The sequence below is a fragment of the Trematomus bernacchii genome, unplaced genomic scaffold, assembly GCF_902827165.1.
Source record: "Trematomus bernacchii unplaced genomic scaffold, fTreBer1.1, whole genome shotgun sequence".
NCBI lineage: Eukaryota > Metazoa > Chordata > Actinopteri > Perciformes > Nototheniidae > Trematomus > Trematomus bernacchii.
In genome coordinates, this window is record NW_022987720.1 from 28474540 (window position 1) to 28490350 (window position 15811).

Consider the following 15811-nt stretch of genomic DNA (forward strand, 5'->3'; position numbering starts at 1 on the left):
TTTGAGTGCTGAAATAGTCCTTTCTGTAGAAATAAACCACTATCACTTCCTAAATATACGTTGTATAAATATAATTTGAAATTGAAGAAAACGTTGATTCTAATTTAAAAACTATTTTAACTCAATACAGGACTTTAACTTGTAACAGATTAATTCAACACTGAATTGAGGATATACTTCATACTGAAATATCGCGATATCTGGCATGATAAACACAACAGGATTCACCTTGCAAACTCGAGTATGACTCTAGATGAGTAATAGTAGATCACTGGATAATTAATGAATGGTAAGCATGTATAAAGGAAGGAGCATTTAGCTGTGACGTTTTTTCATAAATGACTGACCCTGACATCCCCAGAATGACATCATCGCGTAGTGACCGCGCGCGTTGTTAAGTAACGGGAGGGGGAGACAGAGCAACGGCTGCTGGAGCTTCTCACAGGACTATCAACAGGGAGAGCAACCGACCACAGAGCTCAGAGCTGGGGGTATGAGATCCGCCAGAATCCGCTCCCATCCTCCTTTACTCGGGCTTCTGTCCCACTGACAACCATCGGATCAGAACATCCACCGAACCAGCTCTCGGACGAACCCAATATCGGGTGAGTTGCGGGTCGGGGAACCGGAGATATTCAGGGGTGAAAAGCGGCCCGATTCGCCCGAATCAGAGGCTCGTATTCACGGCTTTACAGAAGAGGGGGGGAGGGGGATAGTAGTGGGGATGGCTAGTATCTTACTTGTCCCGTAGCATAAATGGGTGCGGTTTTTAAGTACAAATGTGACAAAGTATAACATATAAACACGATTACAGCTTGTCTTTTTATTTCTATAATAACCACCGTGACGTGCGTATCACGGTTCCATTAACGTATTTCCACTAGCTTACTCCTAGCGGCTAACAGGGAACTAGCTAAATGCTATCGGTTGATGTTTTCTTATTTTACTTATTTTTCTATTGTTTATAACTGCAGTTTGCATCCTTCACGTTGCATTAGGTTGGTATTTTCACCAACGTTAACCTACTTGAAGTGTCTGTCTTTCTAAGGCGTTTTAAATAATGTGGCCAATATTAGTAGTTGCAAAATATTGACCACATTAAACCATAACTGACTTGCTTGACAATTTGAGCTACTTTGCACAACTTTAATTGATATACTTTCTTTATGTTTCTGCTACTGTAGTATATGTCTATATTTCTGTGCTGTAGTGTATTGGTGTTTTGTGGAACATTCTAATTTATCCATTTATATTGTGTATTCTTTGTGACATGTGTGTATATTTGCAGTATGTTTTAACTTAATTTGGCAAGTTAGTTGTATTGATGTATTTAGTGTCGGGTCAGTTTCACACAAGCGGATTGTTGAGTGACAGCTGCCCTGAGAGGCGTAGCAGTGCTCTGTTTTTCATGGGATTGCGAAATCCTCTGTTTTGGTTTCTGACTCTTGTTTTCTCCTTTAACCCTCCTGTCGTGTTAATTTACTTTGGTGGTCCCTGCTCTTACATTAACACAAAAACATTCATCACCACATTTGATTGTACACCCGTTCAAGCTGTAAACAATGTCTACAAAGACTACTGGTTTACACAAATAACTGCAGGGAAAATCCAAAGAATAGACAATGAAATTAACATTTTGTTGATTGGTGGTTCTGTGCTATCTGATGGGTGAACGTAATCTAGAGTTACTCATTCATTTCCTGTGGTGGTCATTTTTTTTTCCGGGAACCCCATAGGCGTGACAAAGTTGGCTAAACTATTCAAAATGTAATGAAAGTGGTGATCAGCTGTTTTATATGTTCAAATGCCCACTGTGGAGGATATCATAAGGCCTCGAATGTAAAACACTATATTTATGATTGATGAAAGTCGTAAAACGGTCAGATTTGACCAGGAAATGACAGGAGGGCTAAAAAAGATTGTGTCTTAACTGTGTGAGAGATTACATTGTAGGAAATACAAGGTATTTCACATTTGGGATGGTTTAGATGGTTATTTATTTATGTATAGATGGTTAAACCTTATTGTAGCCCCTCTTCGGGACAAACTCTAAAGACCCCCCTCTGTAACCAGAAGATGAAGGCTAGCATGCTCATCTGTCCACTGTCATGTAGACCCTCTCTACATTAAAGGCACATGGTGCGTTTCCAGCTGCAATGGGACTATTCCACTTGCTTCACATCACATAGGCCATCATTGAAATCGAATAATGCATTCTTCACATTGCACAGTTTTTCCCTATGCATGTCTTGGCAAAACCACGTTCTCTCCGGCTAAGCTTTTTAGAATAATCATGAGTATTATTCCAGTCGAAGCCACATGCACACAGTCTTTAATATGCAGTGTAAAACAGTGTGCGGTTTAAAATTGCGTGTCACCGCTCCAGTAACAAGCAATAAATCAATAGCACTTACTCCATAGCCTTGTGATTAATGTTGCGCCCTAAATCAGGTCCCTGGCTGCAGCACATGAGACACCCTCTTGGTGTAATGAAACCTAACCCTTTATTAACCCAAATCCATCTGCCTCTATCACATCCACCATGGCAGGATGTGCTCTCATCAGCCGGAGCTGACAAGGTCTCCGGCCTACATCTTACCATATGTTCGGTTCAGGTGATACGTCTCATTAAACTGAGGGCTGTGCAATGCGATTTGTTTTGAGTTTGACTCATTTACAAAGGTGTCAGAGATGCGGCAATAAGTCAATCAATGAACTGTTTTCATTATCGTCCATTGAAGTCATTTTTCTTAAAATGCTGTATTGAGCCTCTCGAATATGAAGATTTCCCGCATTTTTCTGCAATGTTTGACTATAGGCCAAATGATTAGATTTACTACTGAACTGGTGCTAATTCTTTCCTCCAACTTACAATAAAGTAAAGTTACTTATTAATAAAAGAATAAAGGTGGCTCTGATAAAAGAAACTAGATAAAGAGTACTGAATCGATGGCTCTTCTGCTAGCTCGAATTAGCATGTCCACGAAACTGAGCTTTCCTTAGACAGTTATTTTTTCTTCCGAGTTGTCATGAATCTGTTTCAATGAGGTCAATTTCATATGTTGCATCACATGTCTCGAAGTGATATGTGAATATGAAGCAGTGATTTGGAACAAGGGTCCACTGTTTCCATCAATTTGTTAACATATTGTTCCCAAACTGCTGTCAACAAATGAAATCTCTTTTGATGAATAATGCTCCGCGTTGATGCGTCCTCTGCAGCACTTTGCTTTCTGAAGTTCAGTGCACAGAATCGTCTGAGGGCCTTGACACAGATAGAGCCAGCCGGCGCTCATGCCTTCCCTCCCTTGGCACTGCTAGTACGGAACAGTGGAGAGAGCTTAGTCTTGCTTTTGCAGTGGCTGCACAATGTGGCGTGGTAGGAGTGTGCTAAATAAATGATGATCCTGCTCCGGCATCACGTGCAGTTCAGCTCAGAAGATGCACTTTCCTCGTGTGCCAAGTCCTAGTACTCGCATTTGATTCTGTTCCAAGTGGAAACCGGCAGTTTTATGTAGTCCTGGTTTTGATGTATTTCTCCTTCCAGTCACTACTCTCCTTTTTGCTGATCTCACTGCAACCATCTCTTCCTGCCAGCTACACTACTCATTTAAGAGAGTGGTGCAGGAATGAGTGAGACCTGAATTAAGCTCTGTGGTTAACATAAGTGAAGAGATTTCACGTTTTATTCTACTACATAAAATACATAAGTAAATACCCCTCTGGTGAATGCCTGGAGCTTCAATGTGTCTTTAAAAACCTGCGGTTCCTAACAAGTGACTAAATGAGACGTGCTCTCACTCCGAACATTAGCCGCCTTCTTAGCTTAGCGGTGGTGACGTGAAGCCATGTGACAGTGATGCCTTTCCTTTATAGCGTGACGTTAGCTTTCTACTTCTGGAATGCACTTCTACATTATAAAAGTGGTGTCAATATGTTGAGATTATTCTGCTGAAATGAACGTGTGTTTGCAATACTCTGAAATCCCACTGCTTATTGTTGAGGGAGCCCTTGCTATGTTAACTTCCGGGTCAGCCTGCAAAAGTACGTCATCACTGCACCACTCTATTGTGTGTTTCTTGAGGTCAGACAGCTGTTGGCTGATCAACAAGCTCTGCTCAGGCTACTCACTCAAGCATGTGGGCAGCTCAGTGTGTCTGGGATTTGACGGATGATCATGTGAGCAGCTGACCGACCCTAGAGGACAGCTTCCTTTCATTCTATCACTCTGTGTTATATTCTGTTGAACTGTACACAGTAGCTCATCGTATAATGTTTCCCAGTGAGCGGTGAGAAAAGTGGCGCCGCCCAGATAAGCGAGCATGGTGTCATGTGTCCTTTTCCTGCTTATAATCATCTCCTTTTTTCTGTTGGTGACAGTGACAACTCGCAAACATGGAGCTGAGAGTGGGGAACAAGTACCGGCTCGGGCGGAAGATAGGGAGTGGCTCCTTTGGCGACATTTACCTTGGTAAGTTTGTTTTTCCACACAATTTTTCCATGTGTCCCCTCTGTTAAGGGTCTTTCCACATACGTTTCTGCTGCTGTACCATTACTGTCCCTTCTTATTGGCACCAAAACACATTTTCCTTCAAATTAATCCTTCATTTTTCCTGGTACAGGCACATTTAAATGCCTCTTTAAGCAACAATTGTACTTTTGTGTGTCCTCAGGTGCCAACATCGCCACAGGGGAGGAGGTAGCCATCAAGCTGGAATGTGTGAAGACCAAACACCCCCAGCTGCACATTGAGAGCAAGTTCTACAAGATGATGCAAGGAGGAGGTGAGATGAATGTGGCTTTGTTGGGGAGAAATGTTTATGAATTGCTTGTTGGAGTTAATAATACAAGCTTTATGATGACCGTGTGTTTGTTTACATTCTAGTGGGTATCCCATCGATAAAGTGGTGTGGTGCAGAGGGAGACTACAACGTGATGGTGATGGAGCTGCTCGGCCCCAGTCTGGAGGACCTTTTCAACTTTTGCTCCCGGAAGTTCAGCCTGAAGACCGTTCTGCTGCTGGCCGACCAGATGGTACGACACAAACCCTCATGTGAACTCACAGGCATCAACATAAACACATAAACAATCCTCTTAGTTAAGAGTCCACTGTCTGAAACTGTTCTATTTACGAAGATAGATACAAAATATATTTGTAACCGCTTTAGGGCATATGCATGATCTACTATACTTGTATTCATTGTTTTATATATAAACCTTACATCTGATTCCCCTAAGGCTTTGTGTGTGTGGTCTCGCTCGGTGTATTGTCACCCACTGGTTGCTATTCTACCGAAGGTGTGTGTTTACGGAGCAGAAAGGTGATAGGTGGGACAATTTGTGTGAGAGTGAAGCTTCATAGCCTGGGGTCATCACCTTCCCTCGTCCTGTCTTCATATATCCAGTTGTCCTCCCTTCATATATCCAGTTGTCCTCCCTTGTCCTCCTTTCATGCATTAGTTAGGTATTGATGTATTGAGTGCACCTACTGCTGCTAAAACTTTATTAGAAAGCACAAGGACGGAGCTGACTTGACAGCACGTAAAATGTGATCACATGACCTTATGGCCTGGTGTTTGTCACCTTGACACACCCTAATGTCTCCTCTCTATGTACCAAACTATTTTGTGTTGAGTCTCACAGTTTCCTCTTTCCTTGTCTCTACTATCTTCTTTAGATCAGCCGCATCGAGTACATCCACTCGAAGAACTTCATCCATCGGGATGTTAAGCCTGATAACTTCCTAATGGGGCTCGGCAAGAAGGGTAACCTGGTGTACATCATCGACTTCGGCCTGGCCAAGAAGTACCGCGACGCCCGCACGCACCAGCACATCCCCTACAGGGAGAACAAGAACCTGACGGGCACGGCGCGCTACGCCTCCATCAACACGCATCTTGGAATCGGTAAGAGGGAACAAACCCAGATTTATTTTTCTGATGCACGCCAGTTTGCCTTCATTTTGAAGAACTGATGCTCGCCTAGTTCCCTGTTATTCACTTCTCTTATTACAGTTCTTGTTATTCATATTAGTTTATATTCTATGCACTACAAAGATATTGAAATGCATTGAAAATCAAGACTATTCCTCTCAAAATAACTTATTTTCTGCACGATATATAATCCTAGAAGAAATTGCCATAAAGTGTAGTATTGTACTTTTAAGACAATGTTATGCCACTGATGTAATATAATGGAATAATAAAGCAGTTAAGAATACTCCGCCTTTCAATTATATTGTGATAAAAGAATAAATTATCTTTAAAATATCAAAAAAAAACTATCAATACATACAATTTGGTCTCTGTTAACCACAATGCAAAATGTCTGCCAAAGGCCCAAATCTTATAACTGTAAGGAAAACCCTGCTGCCTATTTTAGGATCATGTAAACAAACACAAATGTAAGCAAAGTTGGCAATAATGAGGTGATATGTAGGGATGCGCCGATCGTTATCGGCCGATAATCACTATCGGCCGATCGATCGGTGCTCTCTATAAAGGCCGATCAGGAGAGCCGATCACATGACATAAAATACATGACACTTTTCTCTGTGCGCGGCAAAACAAGCTCGCCAAAATGGCTTCCCCAGTCTGGCAGTATTTTAAGGTGTCCGAAAATGACAGTAAAATAGCGGTATGCAACGTGTGTGAAGCAGAAATCCTGCAGCTCCGCCCGCTGTGACGGACCGGTGAGCGGAGCAACACACACTAATGGCGCATTTCCACTACACGGTCGGCCTCGGCCACACTCGGTACGGCTCGGTACGGCTTGGCCGCGTTGGGCCTTAACAGGGCCGACTCACTTCATGCTGCGCTTCCATTACAGTTTAGGAACTGGGGTAGTTACTATAGTAACGCAGTGTAGGCGGAGCCGTGACGTCATCTTCAATGAGAACTCCAGAAACACAACACAGCCGTTAGCTGTGAGCACTCAGAGCTCACAGCTCCTCATATCTGTTCAGAAACTAGACAAAAGTTAAACAAGTACAAACCACAGACTGCCTGTGTCATGGTGAATACAGTCGCTGCTTTATTTATGTCTGTATAGGCCGTTGTTGTGAGTGTGGACGGTCAGAGCATATACTGCGTTAGCTTAGCCAATCTCCATCTAGAAAAACACGCATTTTAAAAGGTTTTTCGCCTGCCGTCTGTCTGCAGACTTGACAAAGCATTAATTCATGGTTTTTACTAACCGGTATCAGTATGTTGTTACTTCGGCATCATTTTGAAACGTGTATTACAATTAAATCACGGTCAAATATGTCCATCTTGTTGTAGTTATAGCCCTCTTGCCAGCGCTCCTCTCTCTAGTTTAGCATACTCAGCCCGACTCAGCCCTGTTTGTTGGCCCCGATAGAACCACAATTTTGTCGGGCCAGAAAAGAGGTGAAAAAGTGGCCCCGGGCCGGGCCGGGCCGGGCCGTAACTAGGCCTAGTGGAAGCGCAACCAAAAACGGGTGCGGCACGACACGGCACGCTTAAAGCGAGCTCCGCGCTGTAGTGGAACTGCGGCATAAGAGTTAGACCTAACACACTTAGCTATTTAATCTACCTCTGGAACAAGCTAAACTAGTTATAAATATGTTTATTCTTTACTGTCGGGTCACTCATTACTGGATCAGTGAGCTGCATGAGATACTGACAGGCTGTCAGGAGAAAAGAGAGCTCTTCCGCTAATTTCTCCCGTGTTATTATCCAAAGTTAATGTAAACTTGAATAATGTACTTCATTTGAATGTAATAATTATGGTGGTTGTTGTTTGTGGAAGCGCCAGTGAATGAGCCCCATTAACTGAGTTTTAAACATCACTTTAAATGGAAGATCCCCATAGGCCCCGCCCACTCGATCGGATCGGTATCGGCCGATACTGATTCCGGCGATCGGCCCCAAAATTGGCGATCGGAGCATCCCTAGTGATATGTATCAAAAGTTGATGCTCCTTTTTGTGACGGGCCTTATGATACCTAGAGCCAACACAAAAATATACAATGTCAGTAAAAATGGAAGTAAAAGTTAACCTCAGTACCTTAGCTTCTCAGTCCATGACTCACATCTCCCTGTATTGATAGGAGTATTCAGCCCTGGTCCTGTTGCTTACGGAGACGATGCTTCATCAGGATCACACCCCCAGCTCCACTCACAGCTGTATCCAAACACTGTGTTAAACATGATTCATCAGAGCTGGCTTATGATGATGATATCTCTCTAAGTGACATCCATCCCTAGCCTGGAGGTGTATTACACTCCACCACGTTACAGACTTTCTATCACAACAGTTGTCTTTTGGAATCTTTATTTTTAATCCGTCGCATTCCTTTTTCAAGGTTTAAGATTCTTTGTCAGAGCTTACAAAAGGTATCTGAATATTTTTCAAATCTGCAGTTCCTTTTGATTAGCCAAGGAGCTACCAATTCTACTTCCAACCACCGTCCCTCTCCTCCTATTTTATTTTGTTTATACACACCCTATCAGATCATGCACAGGATGTGGGTTCATGAGAGAAAATAAGTCATTACTGTCCGGTACAGAAAGCAGCTCTGTTTTCATTTTCAGACCCAAAAGTTATTGTAACATTGTTTTGCTTGTGCCCAAAATAATCTTGTTAAGTAGATTTAGTTAGGAGTTGTATTCTCAACTTTTGAAGTCGGCTGTAAGCATGCATGTATAACAGTGTAGAGGAAGTGATTCTATTTGCTTTAAACAAACAAAAGAACTGGGCTCTCAAGTGTTTGTCTGATCAACATCATAAAATCCTAAGTAAGCGACACACAAACACTTTATTTTGTTCAGTTGGCATGCCAGGGAAATCCACATTCATACATTTTTCTAGCTAAAAAAAGTGAGGTTTGTTTATTTATATAGTTCATTTCAGACAAAAAAGCAACTTAAAGTGCTTTACCACACATCAAATGGAACGGCAACAAGATAATTCAGTTAAGAAAGAGATGACAATTTAAAATCAACATTCGTTAAACAGTATATTTAGCAAGAGATGGAGAAGTATGATAATATCATGTTGTTAAATGACATCCGGGAACCCAGCAGTAAACAGAAGCCTTGAGTGATTCAAAATAAAAATAAATAAATCAATTTAGCGAAAATGAAGGCTATTAAAAAGTATGAAACGGAAGGTCCGTTTACGCCGGTTGTTAAACATCGTTATGGGGAAATGCAAGTTTGCGTCCAAATGGTTGGAAGATAAGGAGGAAGGACAATCAATACTGTGGGTGTTTCTCAATGTCGAGGATGCTTCCTTGGTAGGACATGTCCCTCCGAGTCAGGTCCTTCAGAAGCGAGGCAAGAATCCTTCCTAGCCTCGGAAAACAAAGAATTGTGGTGCAGGTGTGCGTCATATGCGAGGCCCCGCCTTAAATGGAGCGCGATTTCCGCCAAAGATTTGGAAATTGGTCCGTGCGCAAAGCATTGTGGGGATTTTAAGACCGCGGAGGATACACATGTGCAGCCTCGAAATTTCCCGCAACGAAGGATGCCGCTCTCGGTAGAATTCCTAGCATCCTGGACATTGGAACAGTCCTTCGGCGGGACTCGATGACGTAGCATCCTTGAAATAGTGGCTCTGGAGCATCCTTCCTCGACATTGAGAAACACCCTGTATATAGTCAATGTGAGGTAAAGTGTGTCGCCAATGTAAACTGTTAAAACTCCAAGTGGCGATGAGGTCTTAAAATGTATGGAAAGGGTCTTAAAAGGGTTTACATTTGACTTCAGGATTCCTGCATATACCCCGTTACATATCGTCTTAAGAGAAGTCCTTTTTCATTCTTGACTATTTGTCTCGATTGAAGGCCACTTTAAGCTATGTGACGTTTTGCAGTTCCTCAAAGTCATCAGACGAAGACGGTAGTTTGTGATATAAAAACTGTTAATCGGGCCCCTTTAATGGATCCTTTGTCGTAGCACTAACTGACATCTCTCAGTTTCTGACTCCTTCTCCTGCCTTGTGTCCACAGAGCAGTCCAGACGTGACGACCTGGAGTCTCTGGGCTACGTCCTCATGTACTTCAACCTGGGCTCCCTCCCCTGGCAGGGCCTCAAGGCCGCCACCAAGAGACAGAAGTACGAGCGAATCAGTGAGAAGAAAATGTCCACGCCCATCGAGGTTCTCTGCAAAGGATACCCCTGTAAGTTATGATTCTGCGTTTCTGCGGCAGCTGCAGTATTGAGTTTTATTCAGCCAATTCATGTGCTGTGATGTTTTGAGTATCCTGAGTTTCTCTTCACTTCTGTTTCCTCCTGCAGCCGAGTTCTCCACATACCTGAATTTCTGCCGTTCGCTTCGTTTTGACGACAAGCCGGACTACTCTTACCTACGACAGCTCTTCAGGAATCTCTTCCACCGCCAGGGATTCTCCTACGATTACGTCTTCGACTGGAACATGCTCAAATTTGTGAGTTTCTAAGTTTAGTTTATGTAAGGGATAATGTGCAGCGAGGCGGTCATTATGGGTCTTTTCCCCATAATGACCAAGTCGCTGCACATTATCCCGCTTATTACACGGCCACATTCTCCACAAAGTAACGATATGACTCCCAATATTAATTTAAATGCTTTTATGGATTTAGAAAATGTTTTTATTGATTTAAAAAATAGTATGCTATTATTTATTTAAAATGACATGCATCCGCTAAGAAAAATAGTCCGTTGTTACTGTTTGAACTAACGTAGCAACAGTAGGAACTGCTTCGATAGCGTTTTTGCGGACCTTTTTGATTACAGATTTGAAAACATCGTTGCTTGCTTTAAAAGTAGCACAATTAATTATGTCAAACCTTGGAAAGTATCTAGATGTCCCTGCCCTAATGCCAAAGTAACTGGCAACTGAATATGTTTTGCCGTTTGATGTCTATGTCTGGACCGTTGTGTAAAAAGGAGGGTTTCTGCCCCGTTACTTCTCCGCTGTTTTCTTGTCCCAGTTTGACAAGCAGGCAGTTTGCTTTTCGGCCAAACTGTATGCAGTTACATCGAACTGACTTCTTTCTGCAGATGTGAGCGTCCTTAACAACGGTCAATAAGTGCTTGACAGCGGTCTGTCTGTACTGGATTAACAACGTGTCACGTGTTCTGAGTTGACCAATCAGAATCGAGTATTCAACTAAGCCATGTAATAATTGTTTATAGTGTTGTGGACAGTCCCCATTGATCAACTGTCACAAAAAACAGTAAATGGGGCAGCTTTGGCAAACATTGCTAATTTCCAGCTGTTGTCCCCGGCCAGATGATAATAGACACCTTTTTTAAAATCACAATACATCACAGCATTAGTTAAAGTGTTTAGTATGTTGCCTAGACGCAAACTAAGTCTGTCATCAGCGTGAAAAGATCTCACTGCCGAAAATATAATGCGGCTAATTTGGAGCTATATTTTGTTAATGGAAACTCTTTGATGTCTCAGGGTGCCAGTCGAACAGCTGAGGACGGGGAGCGGGAGCGGGAGCGGAGGGCGGGAGATGACGAGCGGGTCGCAGGGGCCCCCAGAGTGTCGGCATCGCGGGGCCTCCCACCGGGGCCCCTCCCTGCAGCTGCCAACAGAGTGAGGAACGGGCCGGAGCAGGCCGTCTCCAACCCCGCCTCGCGGGTGCAGCCGTCCGGTGAGTTTTCTGCCGACTCGTCTCAAAGTCCTGTGGTCCGTCTGAAAATACAATTCTGAAAACAAATTCATTAGTTTTTTCTAATGTCAAAATTGACACAACTTCATGTATTTTTTCAGAATATTACTTTTACCCATTTGGAGTATATATTTAATATTATTATTAAATCCATATTATCCCCATACTATGTTATGACACCCGTCGGCAACCCTAAATTAAATATAACACCCATATTAAAATGTTGCTACACCAATATTATGGCATTTTAACACATGGATAACACCCATGTTACTATTGTTCACCCATATAAGTTATTACAACCGTATTTCACCCTTCTAACGCACATATTACCCCATCACACGTATATTACTCCGTTGTCATTCATATTACGGCGTTATTACACTTATTGTTCACCCAAGTTACAGTTATAACACTCATAATAAATAGTTATTTCTCCCATATAAACATCCATATTTCACTGTTATTACACCATTGTATCCGAGTATAGGCCTCAACACACCACCTTTAATGTTTCTCATGAAGTGCACCTACTTACTGCCCCTTCCCCCCCACAGCCTGTCAACTGACTGTATCCCATTTAATGAACTTTACTGACACCGCATTATATTTCTTGAATGCCTGCACACCTTGTGGTCAGTTCTGAATGTTCCACATCATTTCAGGGAACACGTCGCCTCGTGCCATCTCTCGTGCGGAGAGGGAGAGGAAGGTGAGCATGCGGCTGCACCGCGGAGCCCCCGCCAACGTGTCGTCCTCTGACCTCACAGCCCGCCACGACGCATCCAGAATCTCCACATCACAGGTGAGAAAACGCACACATTAGTGGGAGAAATGTGGTCATTTATGAAAATGCTATGTGTGTTGAAGTAAAGCGAATTATCCTCCAAAAATAACATTTTAAATTACAGCAAGACATTAAATAAAAATAATCTCATCAAGCCGATGTTTAAAAGACTCATCTCGGTTACGACTGAATTAATATTGCCACAGCATTTTGATGTGGAAATGTATCAACAACATACAGACTTCAAGGAGTAATAGTGAACTATCTTTCAGCACTTCTTCAATCCACAACTTTAAAAAGATGGTGCTAAAATCACACGTAAAACATTTTGTAAGTAGTAGTGCTAATAAAGAAACCTTATTGTTGTGTTGACGCTTCACTCCAGCAATTTCATTTTACAACCAGATCCGGTACTCAAGTTTGATGGACAATAACTTGGATTACATTGTTCTAAAGTGTTTACTAGATACTAGATACTGTCATGCACTAAAGATGTCTCGTGAAATCAGTTGGCTAAGCTTTCAGTGTTATGCGTGTCCCAGTAACTGGCACTTTGTGTAGGTATTTGTGGGTTTGGTTTACATCACCAAGGGAAATGGATCAAACAACTATTCATATTTAAACTGCACTGTCATTTTATACCCGTCTTATTCTATTTTTCTCTTGTCTTTTAAATAACAGTTTTTACATGTCATTTCATTTCAAACCTTTATGAATCCAGGTGTATCCCATTGAGATCATTGATCTCATTTTCAAGGGAGACCTGCTCAAGTAGGTTCCACATAAAACATAAAAACATAAACAGAACAACAAAAAGGGCATCATTACAGGGATTACAATTTACATAACTATCCACATGAACAGGTACCAACAGCTTCCGATTGAGTAGCATCCAACCGAGCTTTAAAAACAGTTAGTGGCACCAGATTGCTCAGTTTCCATTTTAAACTTTTAAATAACAGTTTTTACATGTCATTAAAGTCCGGATTTACTGTGTGTCTGTTGCACTGTATCCTAATTGTTTTTGAATGTTTTAAAGCACTTAGAATCGCCTCATGTTGAAATGTTCTAAATAAATAAACATATCTCTCCTTCCTTTGCAGGTCAGCGTGCCATTTGAGCACTTGGGGAAGTAGTGTTCTTTGGCTCTGCATGCACATGAAACTGACAGGTGAGCTGTTCTTTAAACTTCCAAATGCATAAACGCACCACGTCCAAATGCACCGCCCTCACTAACAACTCTCCCCTTTGTCATTACAGGGCTGCAAGGTATATTCATCGCTCCCATTTAATTTTGTTCCTTTTATTTTTACCTTGTCTTATGAAAAGATGATTGCCAATGGACCCATGGATCTTAGGAAATGGACATGAATTTCTTTTAAGGATCCAGGGAAGTTTGTGACAGTATACGTCTTTTTGCTGAAGCGTGGACCACCACCACGATTCAGAAAGCAAACACTCCTTCACCATTTTTACTCCCTGGTTGATCATACCCTGCCACTCCTCAAAACATTTCCCTCTGTACCTTCTGTCTGACAAATGTGAAGAGCTGTTGGCATCAAAGAAGCAAAAAGTAATCAGGGACGTGCATGTTTCTCGTCAAAGGTCATCTTAGTGATTGATATAGGCTTAGTAACGATTGCTTTTTCAGCTCAACACCGCAACAACGACTCTGTGTATGTCATATTTGTATCTTTCGTGAGGATATCACAAATTGGAGCTCCTTTCTTTGCTTTGAGAGAAATGACAGCTAAAGGATGAAGAAGTGAGGAGAGGCAGGTTAGTGGACTAAATGAGGTAACTGAAGAGGATCAGTAAGTGATGTTTTAGCTGTCGTAGAGTAAGGTTCCCGGTGAAGTAGCATATGGTGCTTGCTCGCCTTTCATCCACGTCGTGAAAACTCGGCCACCAAAACCTCCACAACCCCTTAATTTGCCTGTTTTTTTTGTTCTAAATGTGAGCCGGGTAAGGTGAAGAAGGACCATAGATATTGCAAAGACACACTCCACGTCTTGAGGGAAGCGCCTCAGGAAATTCTCAGCGTATTTGACCACATAGCTGCCCGTTTTGGCTAAGAAACAGTGGCTGCAATTTTGATGATACTTCTAAATGTTACCTTTTTTAATTCTTTTTCTTATGGAGGTCATAGGGGAGTGGGCAGGCTCCGTTAGGGATTACTCTTAAGGGAGGGGGTGGGACATCCAATTGTTAATTTTAAAATGTTTACTTCACTGTAAATATTTTTATTTTTATGTAAAGCCAAACTGTGGTTATCTGTTTTTAAAGTAGAACAATGCATACTAATGACATCCATTGGGGCTGGGGGCAGAATTTTAGATATTTAAAGTACTAAACTGGGGGAGGGGCTTGTGTTGCTTTGCCAGCTGGGTCATTTAATATTTTGTGTGTGTGTGTGAGACTGAGTGAATCCCTGCTAAGTGTATGCAGATTTTAATCCCACTTCTCTGCTATTTATGTTAAACTATTTTTTTTATATGTCTGTCCTCTTATTCGTGTGTCATTTCATCTTCCTGTAACTTATTAGAAATAGTGTTTGTTTGCCTGTCCTTTCTGTTTTGTCATGCTTCAACGGTTGTCCTTGTGGTAATACTTTCAATATTCCTTCCTGCAAAAAGTACATACTAATAGTTTTGATGTCACCTCTTGGATTTTAACCTCCAGCAACCTTAATGATGTCATTCAATAGAAAACATAACTGATGCAATTGCAGGGATGTGTAAATAGCAGTGTGTGTAATTACCTTTGTACAGGTCACGTGACCCAGTGGCATCGTGACGGTCGGGTTGGGATTGGTCTAGGAGAGGAAGAGGCCAGGGGATTTCACTTTATGTATTGTGTACTGATATCTTGTACAGTTCTTTAACACACTTTATTTACAACAGTATTTGTGTATATTTTATGAAGTAATAAAAATGAATAACGTTGCTCACAACTTTTTGCTGACCTGTTATTATTGTAACATCTTTTGCCTACTGCTAAGTAGACATTACTAAAACGATGAGTGTGTGTTTGGACATAACGTGGTGGAAAGTAACTTATTACATTTACTCAAGAACTAAGTACACATTTGAGGTAATTCTACTTTACCCTAGTATTTTCATTTTATACTACTTTATACATCTACTCTACTACATTTTGGAAGCAAATTGAGTACTTTTTACTCTACTACATTTATTTTACAGATCCATTTATTAGTTACTTTATTAATTCAGATTCTGACACTCAATAATTAGGACAAACTTTTAAAATAGGATTATTTGGTATAGATTAAACCATCCTATATTTATGTAACTAAAACCATGAGTTTAACAGAAAAATTGGTTTTTGTTCCAAAAATATGTCACAGTTCCAGCTTGTATGTGAAGATTTGCTG

At 41.6% G+C, this 15811-nt stretch overlaps 1 protein-coding gene across 1 annotated transcript; it reads left to right on the forward strand.

Moving 5' to 3' along the window:
• Positions 1-297: 297 nt before the first annotated feature.
• LOC117492602 (casein kinase I) lies at positions 298-15370 on the forward strand. The gene is made up of 11 exons (XM_034142951.1): positions 298-605; positions 4381-4471; positions 4674-4784; positions 4886-5034; positions 5678-5906; positions 9974-10144; positions 10263-10411; positions 11417-11612; positions 12296-12435; positions 13521-13588; positions 13678-15370. Exons 2-10 carry the CDS (start codon positions 4396-4398, stop codon positions 13551-13553), a joined length of 1254 nt encoding a protein of 417 aa, XP_033998842.1. The 5' UTR covers positions 298-605; positions 4381-4395; the 3' UTR covers positions 13554-13588; positions 13678-15370.
• Positions 15371-15811: the final 441 nt, after the last annotated feature.

What these genes read in the sequence shown, in the direction of transcription:
- LOC117492602 (XM_034142951.1), top strand. Translation starts at nt 4,396, where the DNA reads ATGGAGCTGAGAGTGGGGAACAAGTACCGGCTCGGGCGGAAGATAGGG. An exon ending in CTTTGGCGACATTTACCTTG is followed by an intron (nt 4,472 to 4,673) that starts GTAAGTTTGTTT and finishes GTGTGTCCTCAG; the next exon opens with GTGCCAACATCGCCACAGGG. An exon ending in CAAGATGATGCAAGGAGGAG is followed by an intron (nt 4,785 to 4,885) that starts GTGAGATGAATG and finishes TTTACATTCTAG; the next exon opens with TGGGTATCCCATCGATAAAG.